Below are 15939 nucleotides of genomic sequence, written 5' to 3' on the forward strand. Positions count from 1 at the left end.
AGTTTTAAAAATTTTTTTGCTCGTTAAAAAAAAACAAGACACATTATGGTTAACATAAGCACATAACATTGCACTTCGCTAGCGGAAAGTTGCGCAGCTATCAATCCACGAAGCTGTACCGAAAGCAGCACTAAAAAAATGTCATCCTCTGCCTCCTCAGTGATGTCAAGCCAAATATTAAAGTAAACCACCTACTACCAACTGATATCGTGCCATCTCAACAACTGAGCACTAAAATTACCTCTATTAATGATTCAATGAAGATACACACACATTATACATTATACATTATATTGCAAAGTAGAAAAAGAGGAGGCAAAAAGGCACCGGTGAGATTCGAACTCACGATCTCCTGTTTACTAGACAGGCGCTTTAACCAACTAAGCCACGGCGCCGGTGGGCGCTCAGGAAATTGGCTTCATTCCCATCCACCGATGACGCCACAACTCAAGGCCGCCTTTCTACTTTTTACCACGCTTTCGCTACGCAATACCTTTAACCTACTTAGCGATTCCGAGCTGCTCGACAACTCAGTCGAGGCGTGTCGCGTCGTTCATTAAGCTACGAATGGACAAGCCTGCAGAATAGCTTTGAAGGGAAAAGCACCAATGACGGTACAAGAGACTTGCAGAAAAACACATTTACACACACACGCAGACGCACACAGGTACCAAGACAGACACACACAAACACATGCAAGTGCCCGCGTACACACACAGAGAGACTCACAAACAGGCAAGCACACAGGCAGGCATGCAGTTACGCACACGCACACAAACAGCCGCACGCACACGCACATAGAGCGGTGCCTTCCAATTGACAATTGTCAGCTCACGTGTTCTGTTCTCGTCCAGGAGTCTTCGTCCCTTCTCGCGCTGAATTTTTGGACGTCACGTTCATGAGCTGGTAGACAGCGATGTCTCGTTGTGTGTTTACCACTCGCTTGTCCTGTATTTTGCGCTGTTCCCTTCAAAGATATCTTAGCAGATAGCTCATGTCCAGACATCACACTTCGGATGCAGGTCATTGTCCAGAGTGAATGACGCTGCAAATAAGCCTTCGCCAAATTGGACGTCATCTGTAATTATGAATTAAAGACACCGAGAGTGTCATGCGTGCCGTTTCTTTCTGCGTGCCCGTCATATACGCTGGACTCCTAAAGCAGGAATAACCACCAAAACTGTTAATTTATCCAACTCTGTAGGGACACAGGAGACCTCGTTGCCTAAATAGGAACGTTGACATGATCCATCAGTGGACACCGAGGATGCTGACCCGAGCTTGTGTGCTATGCAATTTTTTTACCTAGTTGAACTGCAATGAAAAAGCTTATAAACAATTACGTGGGATAAAATTAGGAAAGACGTAGAGCGTTCTTTTAGACAGCGCCTAATTGTTATCTGGTGATGGCTGATACATCATTCTTATTTCTTTAGCTCAATAACTTGAGGACGCAGACATTGCCTGCAAGAGAAATTAAAATGCATAAACGACTAATAATTAACATTCTGCGCATTAATGTTGAGCTAAGTAACTGGAGGCACACGTTGGAAGTTACGAAGTGTAACCGGTGAGCTTCCAAGGCGTATTTATTTGGAATGAATTATGGGTTCACTGTACATTTGAGAAGTAGATTTCGAAAGGACGTGACAAAACACAACGGTGCCTTCGTTATTGTAGCTCTTCAGTGCAGGAAATGACTCTTTGTTAGGAATGCAAGTGATACAAGCTTGCATTTATGCTGTAAAATTTGATGGTCCATGTGTCGAAACTAGTGTCATTCGCAGAGTTCCTTACAAACGGATATTCCTTGCTAACCCCTGACTTGCAGTTCTTAAAGAGCGGTATGTGTTTGTAAATTGTTACAAAGCTATTCTCTAAAATTTTCGTAATTAACCAATTCCCCACTTAGATTTCTGACACATGTAATGTTCGCTTTTCGGTGCAATGCAGCTTAAAAAACCTCAATTGTGTTGCAATAAGCATTCATGGAAACTCGGTACGTTCTAACAAAATACTCGGATGCTTTATGCACACTATCTGTCAAACTTTACGTTGCATTTTTTCTAGCCTAAATAGACGAGGACAAAAGAAAGGCACCGGTGAGATTCGAACTCACGATCTCCTGTTTACTAGACAGGCGCTTTAACCAACTAAGCCACGGCGCCTTCTGACGTTCTGCACGTTAAATTAGTTCCTCAATTTTTTCTTCATCAGTGGTCTGCAACCGCGTTCCACTAATTTCCGATTCCATCCTTGTACGAGCCTGAGCCACGCGAATTGCGATAGATTGCTCATTTAAAAACGGCCGAGGACTACCTTACCCCTTCACGGTTGCGTCATACATCTCGATCTCATGGATTATATTCTCTTGAGCGTTTTTCTTGACTCACGCTCTGGCATTAGATTCAAGGTTCACAATAAGATGCCGAGATGAGGGTGATAGTGTTGTCAAATTCGTATAAATCTCCAGAAAGCCTTTCACCCTCCACATTCGCTTACTTCTGCACATCTGGTTCCAATTTTATTCCAGACCGCAATAGATTGAAGCAACTTGCCAGTCCATGCCGTGAACGGTAGCACACTTGATAAATTAGGAGCAGTCTTGGAGCGCAGTATTAAATCGCAAAAATTCTGAACTAGTGAAAATTGCTGGTTGTTTCCAGGTTGTAACATGGTACTTTGAAATTTCTTTATCTCTATGTCAAGTCGACTAACTTCTTTTAGTGTGTACTACAATTTGTATTTTTTAGGTTATCGTCGCTGCCACCCTTTTGGTGAAATAAGACGTTGTTGGGATGGTCGGTTCATAGTTGGATCGTAGAGTCGGATCCAGTGCCATTCGAAATCACCAAATTTTCCTGTTGCTCCAGATTTCATAATTAACGTATCGATAAGTTTTCAAATATTGCGACAACCAAAAGCGAAGTAAATGTAATAATATGTAGTGTGTGTGACATTAACATCAGTTTTAGTGATTTAATCACTAACCACAAGGAATCCATGCCATGTAAGGCGCAGAGGACGGCGGGGGCCCCCTGTCGGTGGGCGTTCGCTGGGCACTGCATGACTAAGCCGTGCACTGTATTTCAAAAATCAAATCACTCTATTCTTTTAGTTATCAGTTACAATTTAACTGCCATTTTGAAAAGACCAATTGGAAGCACCTTTTGAATATCATAGCTAAGTGCTGGCAAAGCTCAAAGTTACTGAGCACTTTCATTACTTCCACGGGGTCTGTCTTAAGTTATCAAGCTCCTCCGGAAGCTAGAGCTTTAGTGTCACAGTGCTCGAACTTTCCTCGCATGCTTCTAAATGGCCATTTCTAAAGCCTGATTGAACTCCCAATGTATAGCTGCGTTTTAGGCGGTTAACTTTTCTAACTGCGGTGTCCATGCACCTACGGAGCACTGTGCGGACGTCATCCAAAGCAGGGAACTAAATGGCTGACGTACCTTACGCACGCTATTTCTCGCCCACCACAGGCTAAGTTAAAATACACGTTGACCTCTGGTCGCAGATTCAACCGTCAAACGCGGTGACTACGAAAATTCCTTAGTAGGAACGCCAAAGAAAAACTAATTCGGCCAGCGTCACCTCACACGGGCTTTCCTGTTGAACGAGCTTAATAAGTGAATCAGCATGTCAAGACACGTGCGCAACGCATGAGACGTTTGCATCAAAGTGCGGGAGTGTCATACCGGCAAGAACAGACCTAACCATGTCTACCACAATTACAAAGCAGGGTGCCCTTAGGCTTGTGGAACACCGGTTCATGGTTCGTGCATAAGCCTGGGCTCTGCAGGATGTGCATAGTTTCGCTGTAAAGACGAAACATCGATTGTGATGGCAAATTAGTCGACAGTCGTAATAAGCCAGGATATTAGTTTTTATAGGCCATATAAACTTGTAAACACTCACTCACTAAATAAATTAACAAGCAGGGTGTCAGCGCGTGAGGGACACATGCACACATCACACTCGATGACCACGCACACTCGCTGCCTAAGCGCTGGCGTGAGAAAAAGTGGCTGCAGCTGCCAAGTAAGTGACTTTCTTGCTGTCCATCGATTCATCGCCAACTGGGTGCCCAGAACACAGCACACGTAAAACTGCGAGCCGTCGGCCAACCTATGCTCACCCCCAAAGCAGACCGCCTTCACGATAAAACCCGCGCGACCGCGCCATGCGCACTTGCTGCCGCAGTGCGGCATGTCCCCCTCCCTTCCCTCCCCCCACTGCCGTGGGCGCGACGTAAGACAGCGCACTACCTCCACGCTTACCTCCCTTGCGCGCGCGAGAGTGAGCCGCGATCTTGGGCTTACCCTCGCAAGCTTTCACCCACGCATGCAGCATACGGCGCGTGGTGACGGTGTTATCGTCCTCGGACTTTATGCGGAACGTCAAGATGACGGCGATGACAAATAAGTGCTTGGAGTGCCATACTATTGCTATCGCAATCTTATAATTTGATTCTTAAAAAGCTCGTCTGTGCTCACTGCAGATAGACTTGGCATTCGTAAGATGTTGGCATCTGGCCGCTTACGTTCATTAGATAGTTTGGGGCATTGTGGTGCACGTGGTACAACAAAGGCGTCAAAATGAAGCTTCGAACGAGGAAGACGCCAACAAGCTAGCACACAGCTATGACGGTGCGGAATTAATGCGTAATTAGCGCAAAAAGTTCGTAATGGGTTCAAGATGCCCTGATGTAACCGGCGTGCGTCTAAAGCCGGTACCCAAAATGTGGCTTTATTCGACGAAAATATGGGCTGACTCCGGAGAAAGCGCCCCTTGAAAATGTAGGCCGATCACGAATGTAGTGCTATCCAAAGATCAGAGCACATGGTACACTAACATGCCCAAAAAGACCTTGTCTTGTTGAGCTGCTGCTTCTTAACTCTGGAGCGCTTCAGGAAACTGCGTGCGGACCGCTATTGATTTTCATTTATGATAATGACTTGACAACTTTCATTTATGATTGTGTTTTCGTTCAGTTGTTCGCGGTAAATTGTGTTGTTCTTAAGAAAATCGATATTCCGAATTTTCATATAATGTTTGAAGAAAGCCTACAGCCCATTAGAACGTGGTCTACCCGATTGGGCGTGAAAATAAATACCGAGAAAACTGTACCTTCGCATGTTACGAAAGAAAATTCCTGGCTCGTTTACATGCTCAATAACCAGCGTGACACACTGGAAGTAGATTGGGATCGCGCTTATAGCAACAAACTTAAGTGGTCGTCACAAATAATGGCTATTTGCACTTATGTGCTACAGTAGTTATGGTTTCTCAAAAGCAAGCTTATAACTGCACCTCTTAGCGTGAAGCTTGTCGCTTGCATTACTTGCGTAAGGGCTAAGCTCTAGTATGCTGAAATTGTATGAAACCCCTACTGCGAAAGAGATATTGAAGAACTTGAACTTTTACAAAGAAAAGTAGTGCGCTTCATCTTAAATAAGTATAAACTTGACTCGCCATGCTTAAAAATAAGCCAGCGTAAGATCCAAGCTATAAAATCTCGTTTAAGAGTCAATCAGCTGGTCTTTGTACACAGCTGTCTTGCAGGGAATATAACGGCGAATATACAAAACTGCGTACGACCCCACAGTGTTCAGACATTTATAAAGCTTCCCATAGAAGAGCATTGCTCCAATTTCCGCTAGAACGAATGCATATAAAAATAGATTATTTCCTAAAGTTGTGTCAGATGGGAACGCTCTGCTCTCAAGCAAGAAATTTGGCACGCGAATTGAAATGTGTCTATTCCGATGGTAATTAATGCCTTATGTATGACGTGCTTTTACTAAATCTTTCTGTCCAGATATCTTGTTTGTGTTGTTGTTACTTACTTTTTTATGACTGTGTATTGTTAGTTGTATGGCCCCTCCTGCATGAACCACAAGGTCATAATCAATATTGAGAAATAAGCCGGTAACGCAAAACATCTGAAGCATGCGGAATAGTTGTGTTCAGCTGTGAAGCCAGCTTGAAAAGAACAGCTTTTCCGTGATAATGAGCGCTCTTTCTTTCTCTACCCTAAATAGGATATAGGTACAGCTCGTTAAATGCGCCGTAATTTTTTTTAATTACCAAAGACAGCACTCACCGCACAATATTTCACTCAAGCACTCACGATGCGCATCGCCATCCTCTCGAGCTTGATCATCTGTTGCTCCTCACAAACTACGCAGAACTATGGTAAATAAATTGCTTTATTGTACTCACATGCTATATCATTAAAAACAAGTTTGCCTTGTATGTAAGACAACATGGACGTTTCTACGTAACTTATGAAATATGTGCTTAACCAGCGGCATGCATACAGTATAAGGAAAATGAAGTATAAAGAATACACGGCAAGCCCGTAACACGAGTATAGAAGATGTAAGCCATACTTGGGGACCGTGGTGTATTTTGAGCCATATATATTCATCAGGCGGGCACCGAAAGCTCGGCACGTGAGCGTTTTCACAGCCGGCTCCCGGTGGGTAGGAAGCTGCCACAGCCGGAATATTAATTCATGGCCTCCCGCTCAAAAGCACAAAGCCTTGCGCCACCGCCACTGTGTCACCGAGGAGGGTTTGCGATCGGTGACATACCTGCTAGTCTATGGACGTTAAAATTCGTAATAATACTAGCTGCCGTCACAGGAGGCGGGAGGAGGAGGAGAGGGAGGGAGGGTGCGGAGTGGGGAGAGGAATTTTATAAAACTTCACTCTGAACGCGCACCTTTCGTGAGAAACATTAGTATTCTATTTAGCAGTGAGCTAGGAGCAGCAGCCACAGAAAAGAAACGCATTGTACTTAAACGACAGTGACCCTTCCACAGACTTGGCTTTTGCTGATTTCGTCAATAAGCTTGCTCTAAGCATTACTTGATGAAAAAAACACAGTCCGCGGATAGCATACGGTGCTAACGTCTCAGCCAAATTTCGTACTTGTACACGCTGCGCCTGGAGTTCGCATAGTAGCCGCATGCAACTTTTTGCATGTGGCTACTATCCGTCGGTCAGCTTGTTCACGATAAATCCGGAACGCGCAACGTAGCACGGCCAGACTGGAGCACGTGACCGCGAGCGCGCACTCGAGTCCGGTCGTGCACAATGCAAATGCTGCGCATATGCGCAATACAGTTCCATGTAGCTGCGGTCTGCTAAGTAGCCTCGATAACGCGGCCACCGCCGGGTGCCGTGACGAATCCGCTGTCTAAGCGCACTGGGGCTCGCTGAGGACAACCACGTTTTGCACGTCGTAGGCGCCAAAATCACCAAATAGTGGTGTCTACGTGAACATCCAAAATCATATTTGAACTGCGCCCCTTGATGACGTTCAGTAGGCGGAGCGTTGTGGGCAGGTATCGGCACGCCGTAGCCTTCGCAGTGCAAATCATTGAAAAAGGAGCCGAAAACCCCGTAGGGGGTGGTTCATTGTGAATAGCTCTTCTGCTGGACGCGTTGAAGCGCTCTTCGCGCAACAGTATTTCTGAAATTGTCTACTTTAGCTTTAAATGCATTTCTACACTTCGATAAAAGAGGTTCAGTGCCGCTTTAAATGTCGGGCAGCACGCGCAGCCCGATCACAGAGGCCATAAGAGTGGCACAGATATTGTCACACCTGGTTAAGTTATGTGCATATTTAGCAACCGGCGCCGCGACATCCATCAACAACTTGAATGCGTTTGAACCAACAGAATATATTTTTCGTAAAATTTCACGAAATATTCCTAACATCGTAGAACGAGCCGAAATCCGTCCACCTTATGTGAAATTCAGAAGATTTGGCAGGTACGAGCCATAAGCACAGTCTAAGATACTCCTGCTGATCTTCGAAGTTTAGGGTCGAACAGGTTTCGCTAAGGTTAATCTGGACACAGCGAAAGCTCCCAAACTTAGCGCTACTGCGCAAATTTTCTGCGATTGTTTTTTTTTTTCTTTTTGTCCCAAATCCAAGAGATAAGAAACTTGTCCGCGCAATCCTACGTTCGAAGGCGGTATCCGAAAACCAAGCGCCTCTGTACAGAGAAGTTGTCTGACTCGGCTATGAGCCACCAACACTAAGGAGCTTCCTATGTCGACAACTACAGGGACACTTGGCCCTGTAGGAATGCGGCTATATTAGAAATTATTGTTATTTCATTGCTTAGCCTATCAGTTTGCTCGAAGAATGCGGTGGCGACCCTCTGCTAAATTATTTATTCGGCTTGCAACATTCAGTAATGTGTTTAACTTTCGTTAGTCCCTCGTAGCGGCTTCATTGCATGGATGATGCAGTAATTACACCCGGTCGGGCGAGAACACAACGAACGTGGTTCATTGCATCACTTCGTATTGTGCGTTTGTGCGCAGTGTTGCCAGACGACAAGCGGACTTCTCCCAACAACTACAGCAACCCCACCCCCTACTTCCGAAACATACACTTGGTTTTAAAAGTCATCATTACACAGACCCGCAGTTCTCACAAGCACAAACTGTTCGAAGGTCGTCGCGCACGAACTGGTCGCCTGGGCAAGTCTTGCGATGAGGATGCTCAGCTAGGCAGAGTGTCACATTGGTTCCACCACATTCCTTTCTCTCTAGGTTCTATCGTGTGTTTTTCACAAATATGGTCGAAGTGCCGGGTGATGGTTCCATCTGGTGTCAGAATAGTTGCCATTCTGTTCCAAAGGTGCGGCTAATCCACCACGGTCCCATGCCAAATTACGAGTAATGATCACTTGGCCTGACATCTAGCTCTTTTTTGTCGTCTTTTCCATTGTCGATATTCTATCTTGTGAAGTAGGTACAGACGTCCTCTGAGACTGTAGGTCAAAAGTGTTTCGGCTGGGTCCTTGTCCCTCTTACCAGATGGCGTGCGCCTGTCGGGGGGGGGGGGGGGGGAGGTAGCATCCAACGGTTTAGTCGTTTAGCTAGAGTTCCACCTGTTTGTTTCTCTTGAGGCCCTCTTTAACTGCTCTTACTGGCCTTTTGTCAAGGTCATTTGACTGCGCGTGAATTGGTGCTCCAGAGAAATTGCGTATTCCATTTTGGCTTACAATGTATCTGAACACTACATTGCAGAATGTTGTACCGTTGTCCAACGCCATGCAGGTGGACATCCACCGTAACTATCCACCACAACTAAGGTAATTTTGTCGTCGAGTGGGCCTGCATATGCGATGTGTATGTGAGTCAGCGGCTGAGTTGTCGCCTACCATGCAATGAGCTTCTCTGCCGGTGGCATGGGTGCCATCTGTTGACGCACCGAGCAGCTGCGCAGGAGCTCTTGAATGTCTCGGTCAATCCCTGGCCATGACACGAGCATTCTAGCCAGTGCATTATTTTTGCTCCCTTCTGTTTGTCCCTTGTGCAGCTAAAGAAAGAAAGCCTTCCTAGTTGCTTCCGGAATCATCACTCACTCCCCCATTAGAACCTCTCCTCCATCCAATTTGAGAGAGCGTCTATGCTTCCAGAATAGCTGAAGAGCTTCCTGGGGCTGCGGAAATGATCCTTTGAAGTTCAAAAGAATAGACTGGTGCGGTAGTTGGTACTGCATTAATTGAGGCAAAGCGCAAGATAGCACGTAGCGCTATGTCTTCGTTCTCTTCTGTTGTCCTATGTGCTATTTCGCGTTTTGCCTCAATTTAGGGTCCTTTGAGCCAACCCTGCTTGATAGTCTGGATGATGTTGCATGAACTTGTCTTTCATCATCAGCTCTTCAAAGTGCTTTCTACAAAGCAGTAAAGATCTGAGTCAATAGGAAGAATCTCTCTGGTCAGGCTACTGTTTTTCCTGCTTCACTTGCCTTCATGGCATTGTAAGGTGGCTAAGGACATCAGTATCCTGTATCCAGAGCCCGAATTGTACCGTAAAGTGTATTTGCAAGCGCCGAGAGTCATTGTCCATCTTTGAATGCCTGCAGCAGCAGTACTTGGAACTGGCTTATTTTCTTCTAACAGACCCACCAAGGGGTCGTGGTCAGTTTTTACTGTTAACTTAAACCTCAGAAGTTAGTCACAAAACTTCACATCACCGAATACCGAAACGAGCGCATCCATCTCTTGTTGAGAATAACTTTCCTGAGCCTTTGTCACTGTACTAGCGGAACAGAACTCATACCGAGTGACACAAACTAGCATAATAAAAATTGATTGAAGGCCAGCTTAGGCCAAGTGGCATATACCCAGTGCTCGAAATCGGCGTCAAAGGGTTTCTTCGAACAGTGGCGCCTACTCAGTCCGGCTGCCGCAGTAACCCATATCGGCGTGAAAGAGGTTCCTTGAAGAGAGGCACATTTGTGCACCGTCACTTGCTCAGTCACCCAGGCTGGTCCCATGGTCGGTTTTCAACATTATGCGCTCAGCGCAGCAGTCCGATGCGCTAACCTTTCGACCGTGGTCTACCCAGTGACCAAGGTAGGCTACAAAATGATTAGATACGAACGCAAACACAGACAGACAGACAGACAGACAGACAGACAGACAGACAGACAGACAGACAGACAGACAGACAGACAGACAGACAGACAGACAGACAGACAGACAGATAGATAGATAGATAGATAGATAGATAGATAGATAGATAGATAGATAGATAGATAGATAGATAGATAGATAGATAGATAGATAGATAGATAGATAGATAGATAGATAGATAGATAGATAGATAGATAGATAGATAGATAGATAGATAGATAGATAGATAGATAGATAGATAGATAGATAGATAGACACACACACAGACAGACAGACAGCTAGATAGATAGATAGATAGATAGATAGATAGATAGATAGATAGATAGATAGATAGATAGATAGATAGATAGATAGATAGATAGATAGATAGATAGATAGATAGATAGATAGATAGATAGATAGATAGATAGATAGATAGATAGATAGATAGATAGATAGATAGATAGCACCCAGAAAGCTGGTGAAGTTCCCAAAGAATGCTAACGCACTTAAAACAGAAATGAATACTACTGCTAAGAAAACCGCCCGGCTGTATACTACTTTTGCAGGTGATTCCACCTCGTGCAGAAGCAAAGAGAAACCCGCAGGAGAAACGCCGCTTGTGGACACGTTCTGCAATCCCGAACTCACGCATCCGTCCGAGCTTAACAAGTTGAGGCACTGCCTATGCGAAGCCGGTTACGTGCGCAACGCTTGGGGCAACTGCATCACTTCTAAGGAGTGCGAGATGTGCAAGGCAGTGCCAAACCAGGAATTCAGCGACTGCGGGTCTGCGTGCCCCTTGACTTGCGCCGAACTGGTTCCCAAGTCCTGTACGCGTCAGTGCGTTGTCGGGTGTGCCTGCCCACCGGGATACCTGCGGTATTTATTTATATTTCGGCAAGAGTGATATAGAAATGCCAAAATAATAATTAAGGCTAATAGGCGATACGACTACGTAGCTGGAGTCTACTTCTAGGTGAAGTGTGTAATGCTATTAGTGATAGTTACAGCACTAACAAAATCAAACCAGAATCCAGGCAAGCACAGGCTTTGAGAAGAAAGAGACCATTTGTAATTCTCTTTGGGATAGTGATAGCTGTTTCACATTGTATTCAATTTCCATTTCCAAGAGTTATCTCAGTCCCAGTGGCCAGCCTATTAATTTTCTTTGCTTCTACGCGCACTCTGACAAATGCCAATTGCATTTACCCTACACCTGCATTTTGCACGTGGCAATCGTATTTCAGTATTTTCTATCGCGTGGTGTGTTCATGTGGTCGTTTTAAAGCACTTTGATAGTGGGGTGACAGTTAGGGCTAGTTGGTATTACATAGTCTAATAAGTGTAAAGCGCGAACGAAGACGTGATGATAATAAACACAGACAAGCGCTTGTCTGTGTTTCTTGTCCTCTGGTCTTCGTTTGCGCTTTACGCTTATTAGTTTACTTGTGGATATGTAACATTTATTTTTCTTAACCGTGTATTTGATGTTGCGTCAATTTCTTTTAGGTTATGGTCAGAAAAATGCATATTAGTGTCATCGGCATGTAGCACATCACCGGATTTCGGAATACTTACAATCTGATGATATTGATCGTTGTGGTTTTGGCGTTGTATGTGGTCGACTGTCTTACTTGCATGCTAAAGTGTATGTATCTTTATGCCTTATAAAACTCCACCTTTGTTATGAGCCCACGTTCGACATTTGCAGTGCTTCCAACAACACGGATGAATGTATGCCCGTGAGCAAGTGTGCGCCGATATGTCCACCAAACTCAAGTTTCGAACTGTGCCAGCACGGCTGCGAGCCACGGTGTGGCGAGCCTCCCCCGCCTGACACCTGCGTGCCGCAATGCTCCAGTGGCGATTGCGTATGCAAGCAGGGTTACGCGATGGCCTTCGTGTCCCAACAGACAATGTGCGTCCGGTGGAACCACTGCCCACGGGACTCCTAGCTCGAATATGACTTTAAAAAAAAGCTTGTTTTGAGTAGATAAATAAATGACCTTAGCAAGCACATACCATGTTCCTTTAAATAACTCTGCAGGCGAACATGCGTTTGCTCCAGGTGACCATCGTTTATACGCTTTATCCGGAATACAGGTATACAGGCACTCAAGGTGGCTTTGCACCATGCCCATTGTCGTCGTCGTCGTCATCGTCGTTTCCTGGAATGAATGCTGAGTGCACTTCCCGTGCATGAAGCATGAGTGGGCCTCCAGGGGAGCGCACTGCCGTTTCGCTTCAAGAATGGCGCGGACAAAAAGAGGCACCGTCACACACCATCTGCTGGATCGCTTTCTGTCAGAGCCAGAGAGGGTTCTGGCTTCCTCTACTGACATGAGTGTTCGCGTACACGCATCAGTGTTTACGGCTGTGGAACCCTGTGCACATCTCACTGTGATGCATACGCTGGCATGAGCCGAAGAGAGAGTATAACCCCCGTATTCAGGAATGCATCTGTACTTGAAGGCTATGCTCGACTTGATTTAAATGACGCCTGTCGTGAACTCGCAGAAGGAAACGCCATGAGCATTGCGGGCACATTCACGCCAAGCGTCATTTAGATCAAGTCAAGCGTGGGCTTCAGGTTAAGATGCAGTTCTGAACACCGGGTTACTATCTTAGACTATGACTGACCACTGATGAAAGCTGGCGGCTTCGCCGTCGCTCTCATCTTGCGCATCACAAAGGCGCCATGCCTGCAACCGTGGTGGCGGAGCCTTTGATCTCGTCAGCGTTGGCTGCCATTGGGGCAGCCCAAGTAGCGGTACTGTGGAGGTACTCTACTCAAGCGTTATAGGACGACTAGTAGCTCCGAGGGCTCGTTTCTTGCTTCGCAGCGACTGTTGACTCACGTAGCGTGTCAATCTACCTTAACCTAACCCAGCTTCCTGCTCCTTCGTGGTTTTAGACGAACCTATGAGGAATCTTAGCGCACCTAATGCTGAACCCTCATTGGGGCGCAAAGTATCTGATAGCGCGTACGGTTGAGAAGAGTTCGGAAGTGGTGAAGCTTACTTTCTAGCTTGGTTACTTCTAGAAAGCTACGCCGGCTTATTTTCGTCTCAACCGAGTGGGACGACCGTGGAGCGTGGGGGGGGGGGGGTGAGTCGATTGCCACCTCTCCTTGATGACATTATCATCATCATCACCATCATCATCATCAACCTGCTTACGCCCACTGCAGGGCAAAGGCCTCTCCCATACTTCTCCAACTAACCCCGGTCATGTACTAACTGTGGCCATGTTGTCCCTGCAAACTTCTTAATCTCATCCGCCCACCTAACTTTCTGCCGCCCGCTGCTATGCTTCCCTTCGCTTGGAATCCAGTCCGTAAACCTTAATGACAATCGGTTATCTTCCCTCCTCATTACATGCCCTGCGCATGCCCATTTCGTTTTCTTGATTTCAACTAAGATGTCATTAACTCGCGTTTGTCCACTCACCCAATCTGCTCTTTTCTTATCCCTTAACGTTACACCCATCATTCTTGTTTTTATAGCTCGTTGCATCGTCCTCAATTTAAGCAGAACCCCTTTCGTAAGCCTCCAGGTTTCTGCCCCGTACGTGAGTACTGGTAAGACACATCTGTTATGCACTTTTCTCTTGAGGGATAATGGCAACCTGCTGTTCACGATCTCAGAATGCCTGCCAAACGCACCCCATTACATTCTTATCCTTCTGATTATTTCAGCCTCATGATCCGGATCCGCGGTCACTACCTGCCCTATGTAGATGTATTCCGCTACCAATTCCAGTGCCTCGCTACCTATCATAAACAGCTGTTCTCTTTCGAGACTGTTAAACATTACTTTAGTTTTCTGCAGATTAATTTTTAGACCCACTCTTCCGCTTTGCCTCTCCAGGTCAGTGAGCATGCATTGCAACTGGTTCCCTGAGTTACTAAGCAAGGCAATGTGATCAGCGAATCGCAAGTTGCTAAGGTATTCTCCGTTAACTCTTATCCCAAATTCTTCCCATTCTGGGTATCTGAATACATCCTGTAAACACGCTATGAATAGCGTTGGAGAGATCGTATCTCCCTGCCTGACGCCTTTCTTTATTGGGATTTTGTTGCTTTCTTTATGGAGGACTACGATGGCTGTAGAGCCGCTATAGATATCTTTCAGTATTTTTACATATGGCTCGTCTACACCCCGATTCCGTAAGGCCTGCATGACTGCTGAGGTTTCGACTGAATGAAATGCTTTATCGTAATCAATGAAAGCTATATATAAGGGTTGGTTATATTCAGCACATTTCTCTATCACCTCATTGTTAGAGTGAATATGGTCTGTTGTTGAGTAGCCTTTACGGAATCGTGCCTGGTCCTTTGGTTGACCGAAGTCTAAGGTGTTCCTGATTCTATTTGCGATTATCTTAGTAAATACTTTGTAGGCCGCGGGCAGTAAGCTGATCAGTCTATAATTTTTCAAGTCTTTGGCGTCCCCTTTCTTATGGATTAGGACTATGCTAGCGTTCTTCCAAGATTCCGGTACGCTCGAGGTCATGAGGCATTGCGTATACAGCATTGATGCAGCATGAGGCATCGCATGCATGCATTGATGATATAATACGTGTTGAAAGGTAGGATTCGCCACAGGCTACCCTGTGCCGCAGCTCGGTGCGATGGACGACAAACGCTCGCATAGCACAACAGGAAGTAACATTACTAGTTCTTTCACAGGAACAGCTCGTGCCAGCCGGCCTTCCGGATCAGTACCGGTCAGCGGCAGAAACGACAGGCCCGGTGTGACACATTGTGTGACACTAATATATGGCAAAAGCGATGCACACGCTTGCGACGAAGATACTGAGCAGTGGATCTCGTTGTCGCGTCAACGTAGACTTCAATGCTGAGGCATGCAGCTGCGGCGTAAAATGGCTACACTTGAGATAGACCACAAATTAACAGAGACAAGCTCTGCGAAGCATTAAGTAGCTTGGCCATCGCTTACTTTGACAAACTTCAATTCGGGTTTTGAAGTACACAATTTAGCGCTCTGCATCTTCTGACCATTCGGCGTTGGCACTGCGCTCGCCTGCGCATTGCCACCACCAAACGTTCGGCAGATGCCGACCGCGAAATTTCTGGAAAATCAATTTCTAGAAAGAATAAATCGCAAGAATAGCTAATACTAGAATCAAGGCACATCCAGAACACGAAAAATAACATAAACCGTTCAAAGCACAAACTCCCCTTCATTCATGGCCGGCGCACCACGAAAAAAAAAAGACTCTGGGAAACAATTATTACCGCTTTTCACCAGCTCCGAGGCAACAACCTCATCCACGCGTCTCTCGCTGGGCCCCTTCCCCTTTCGCGTCGGTCAAGGACACCGAGTAATGTTCCCTCTCACCCTGTAAACCCTGTGTACGGCCTTTCCATATGATGAACGACTTGTAAAAGCTGCGCCCCACCACCATCTCTCGTTTAAATCCCCAGAAAAGAGCTAAGTGGGCTCCAAAAAGTCCTATATATTAAATATACGTTTTGATAG

At 45.8% G+C, this 15939-nt stretch overlaps 1 protein-coding gene and 2 non-coding genes across 3 annotated transcripts; 1 reads left to right on the forward strand and 2 right to left on the reverse strand.

Annotated features, from left to right (window-relative positions):
* Positions 1–321: 321 nt before the first annotated feature.
* Positions 322–395, reverse strand: TRNAT-AGU (transfer RNA threonine (anticodon AGU)). Its single transcript has one exon. It is a non-coding gene; the product is annotated as a tRNA-Thr (tRNA).
* Positions 396–2094: 1699 nt separating this feature from the next.
* Positions 2095–2168, reverse strand: TRNAT-AGU (transfer RNA threonine (anticodon AGU)). The gene has a single exon. It is a non-coding gene; the product is annotated as a tRNA-Thr (tRNA).
* Positions 2169–6119: 3951 nt separating this feature from the next.
* Positions 6120–12452, forward strand: LOC140212817 (uncharacterized). The gene is made up of 3 exons (XM_072284996.1): positions 6120–6201; positions 11002–11314; positions 12147–12452. The coding sequence occupies exons 1-3, from the start codon at positions 6138–6140 to the stop codon at positions 12388–12390; spliced, it is 621 nt and encodes a 206-aa protein (XP_072141097.1). The 5' UTR covers positions 6120–6137; the 3' UTR covers positions 12391–12452.
* The last annotated feature ends 3487 nt before the right edge of the window (positions 12453–15939 follow it).

Source organism: Dermacentor andersoni, chromosome 10 (assembly GCF_023375885.2).
Source record: "Dermacentor andersoni chromosome 10, qqDerAnde1_hic_scaffold, whole genome shotgun sequence".
In the NCBI taxonomy this organism is placed as follows: Eukaryota; Metazoa; Arthropoda; class Arachnida; order Ixodida; family Ixodidae; genus Dermacentor; species Dermacentor andersoni.

Bases quoted from the DNA above. Each gene is read 5' to 3' on its own strand.
- LOC140212817 (XM_072284996.1), top strand. From the start codon at position 6,138: ATGCGCATCGCCATCCTCTCGAGCTTGATCATCTGTTGCTCCTCACAA. The intron at 6,202-11,001 runs GTAAATAAATTG...CTACTTTTGCAG, and splicing joins ACAAACTACGCAGAACTATG to GTGATTCCACCTCGTGCAGA. The intron at 11,315-12,146 runs GTATTTATTTAT...CGACATTTGCAG, and splicing joins TGCCCACCGGGATACCTGCG to TGCTTCCAACAACACGGATG.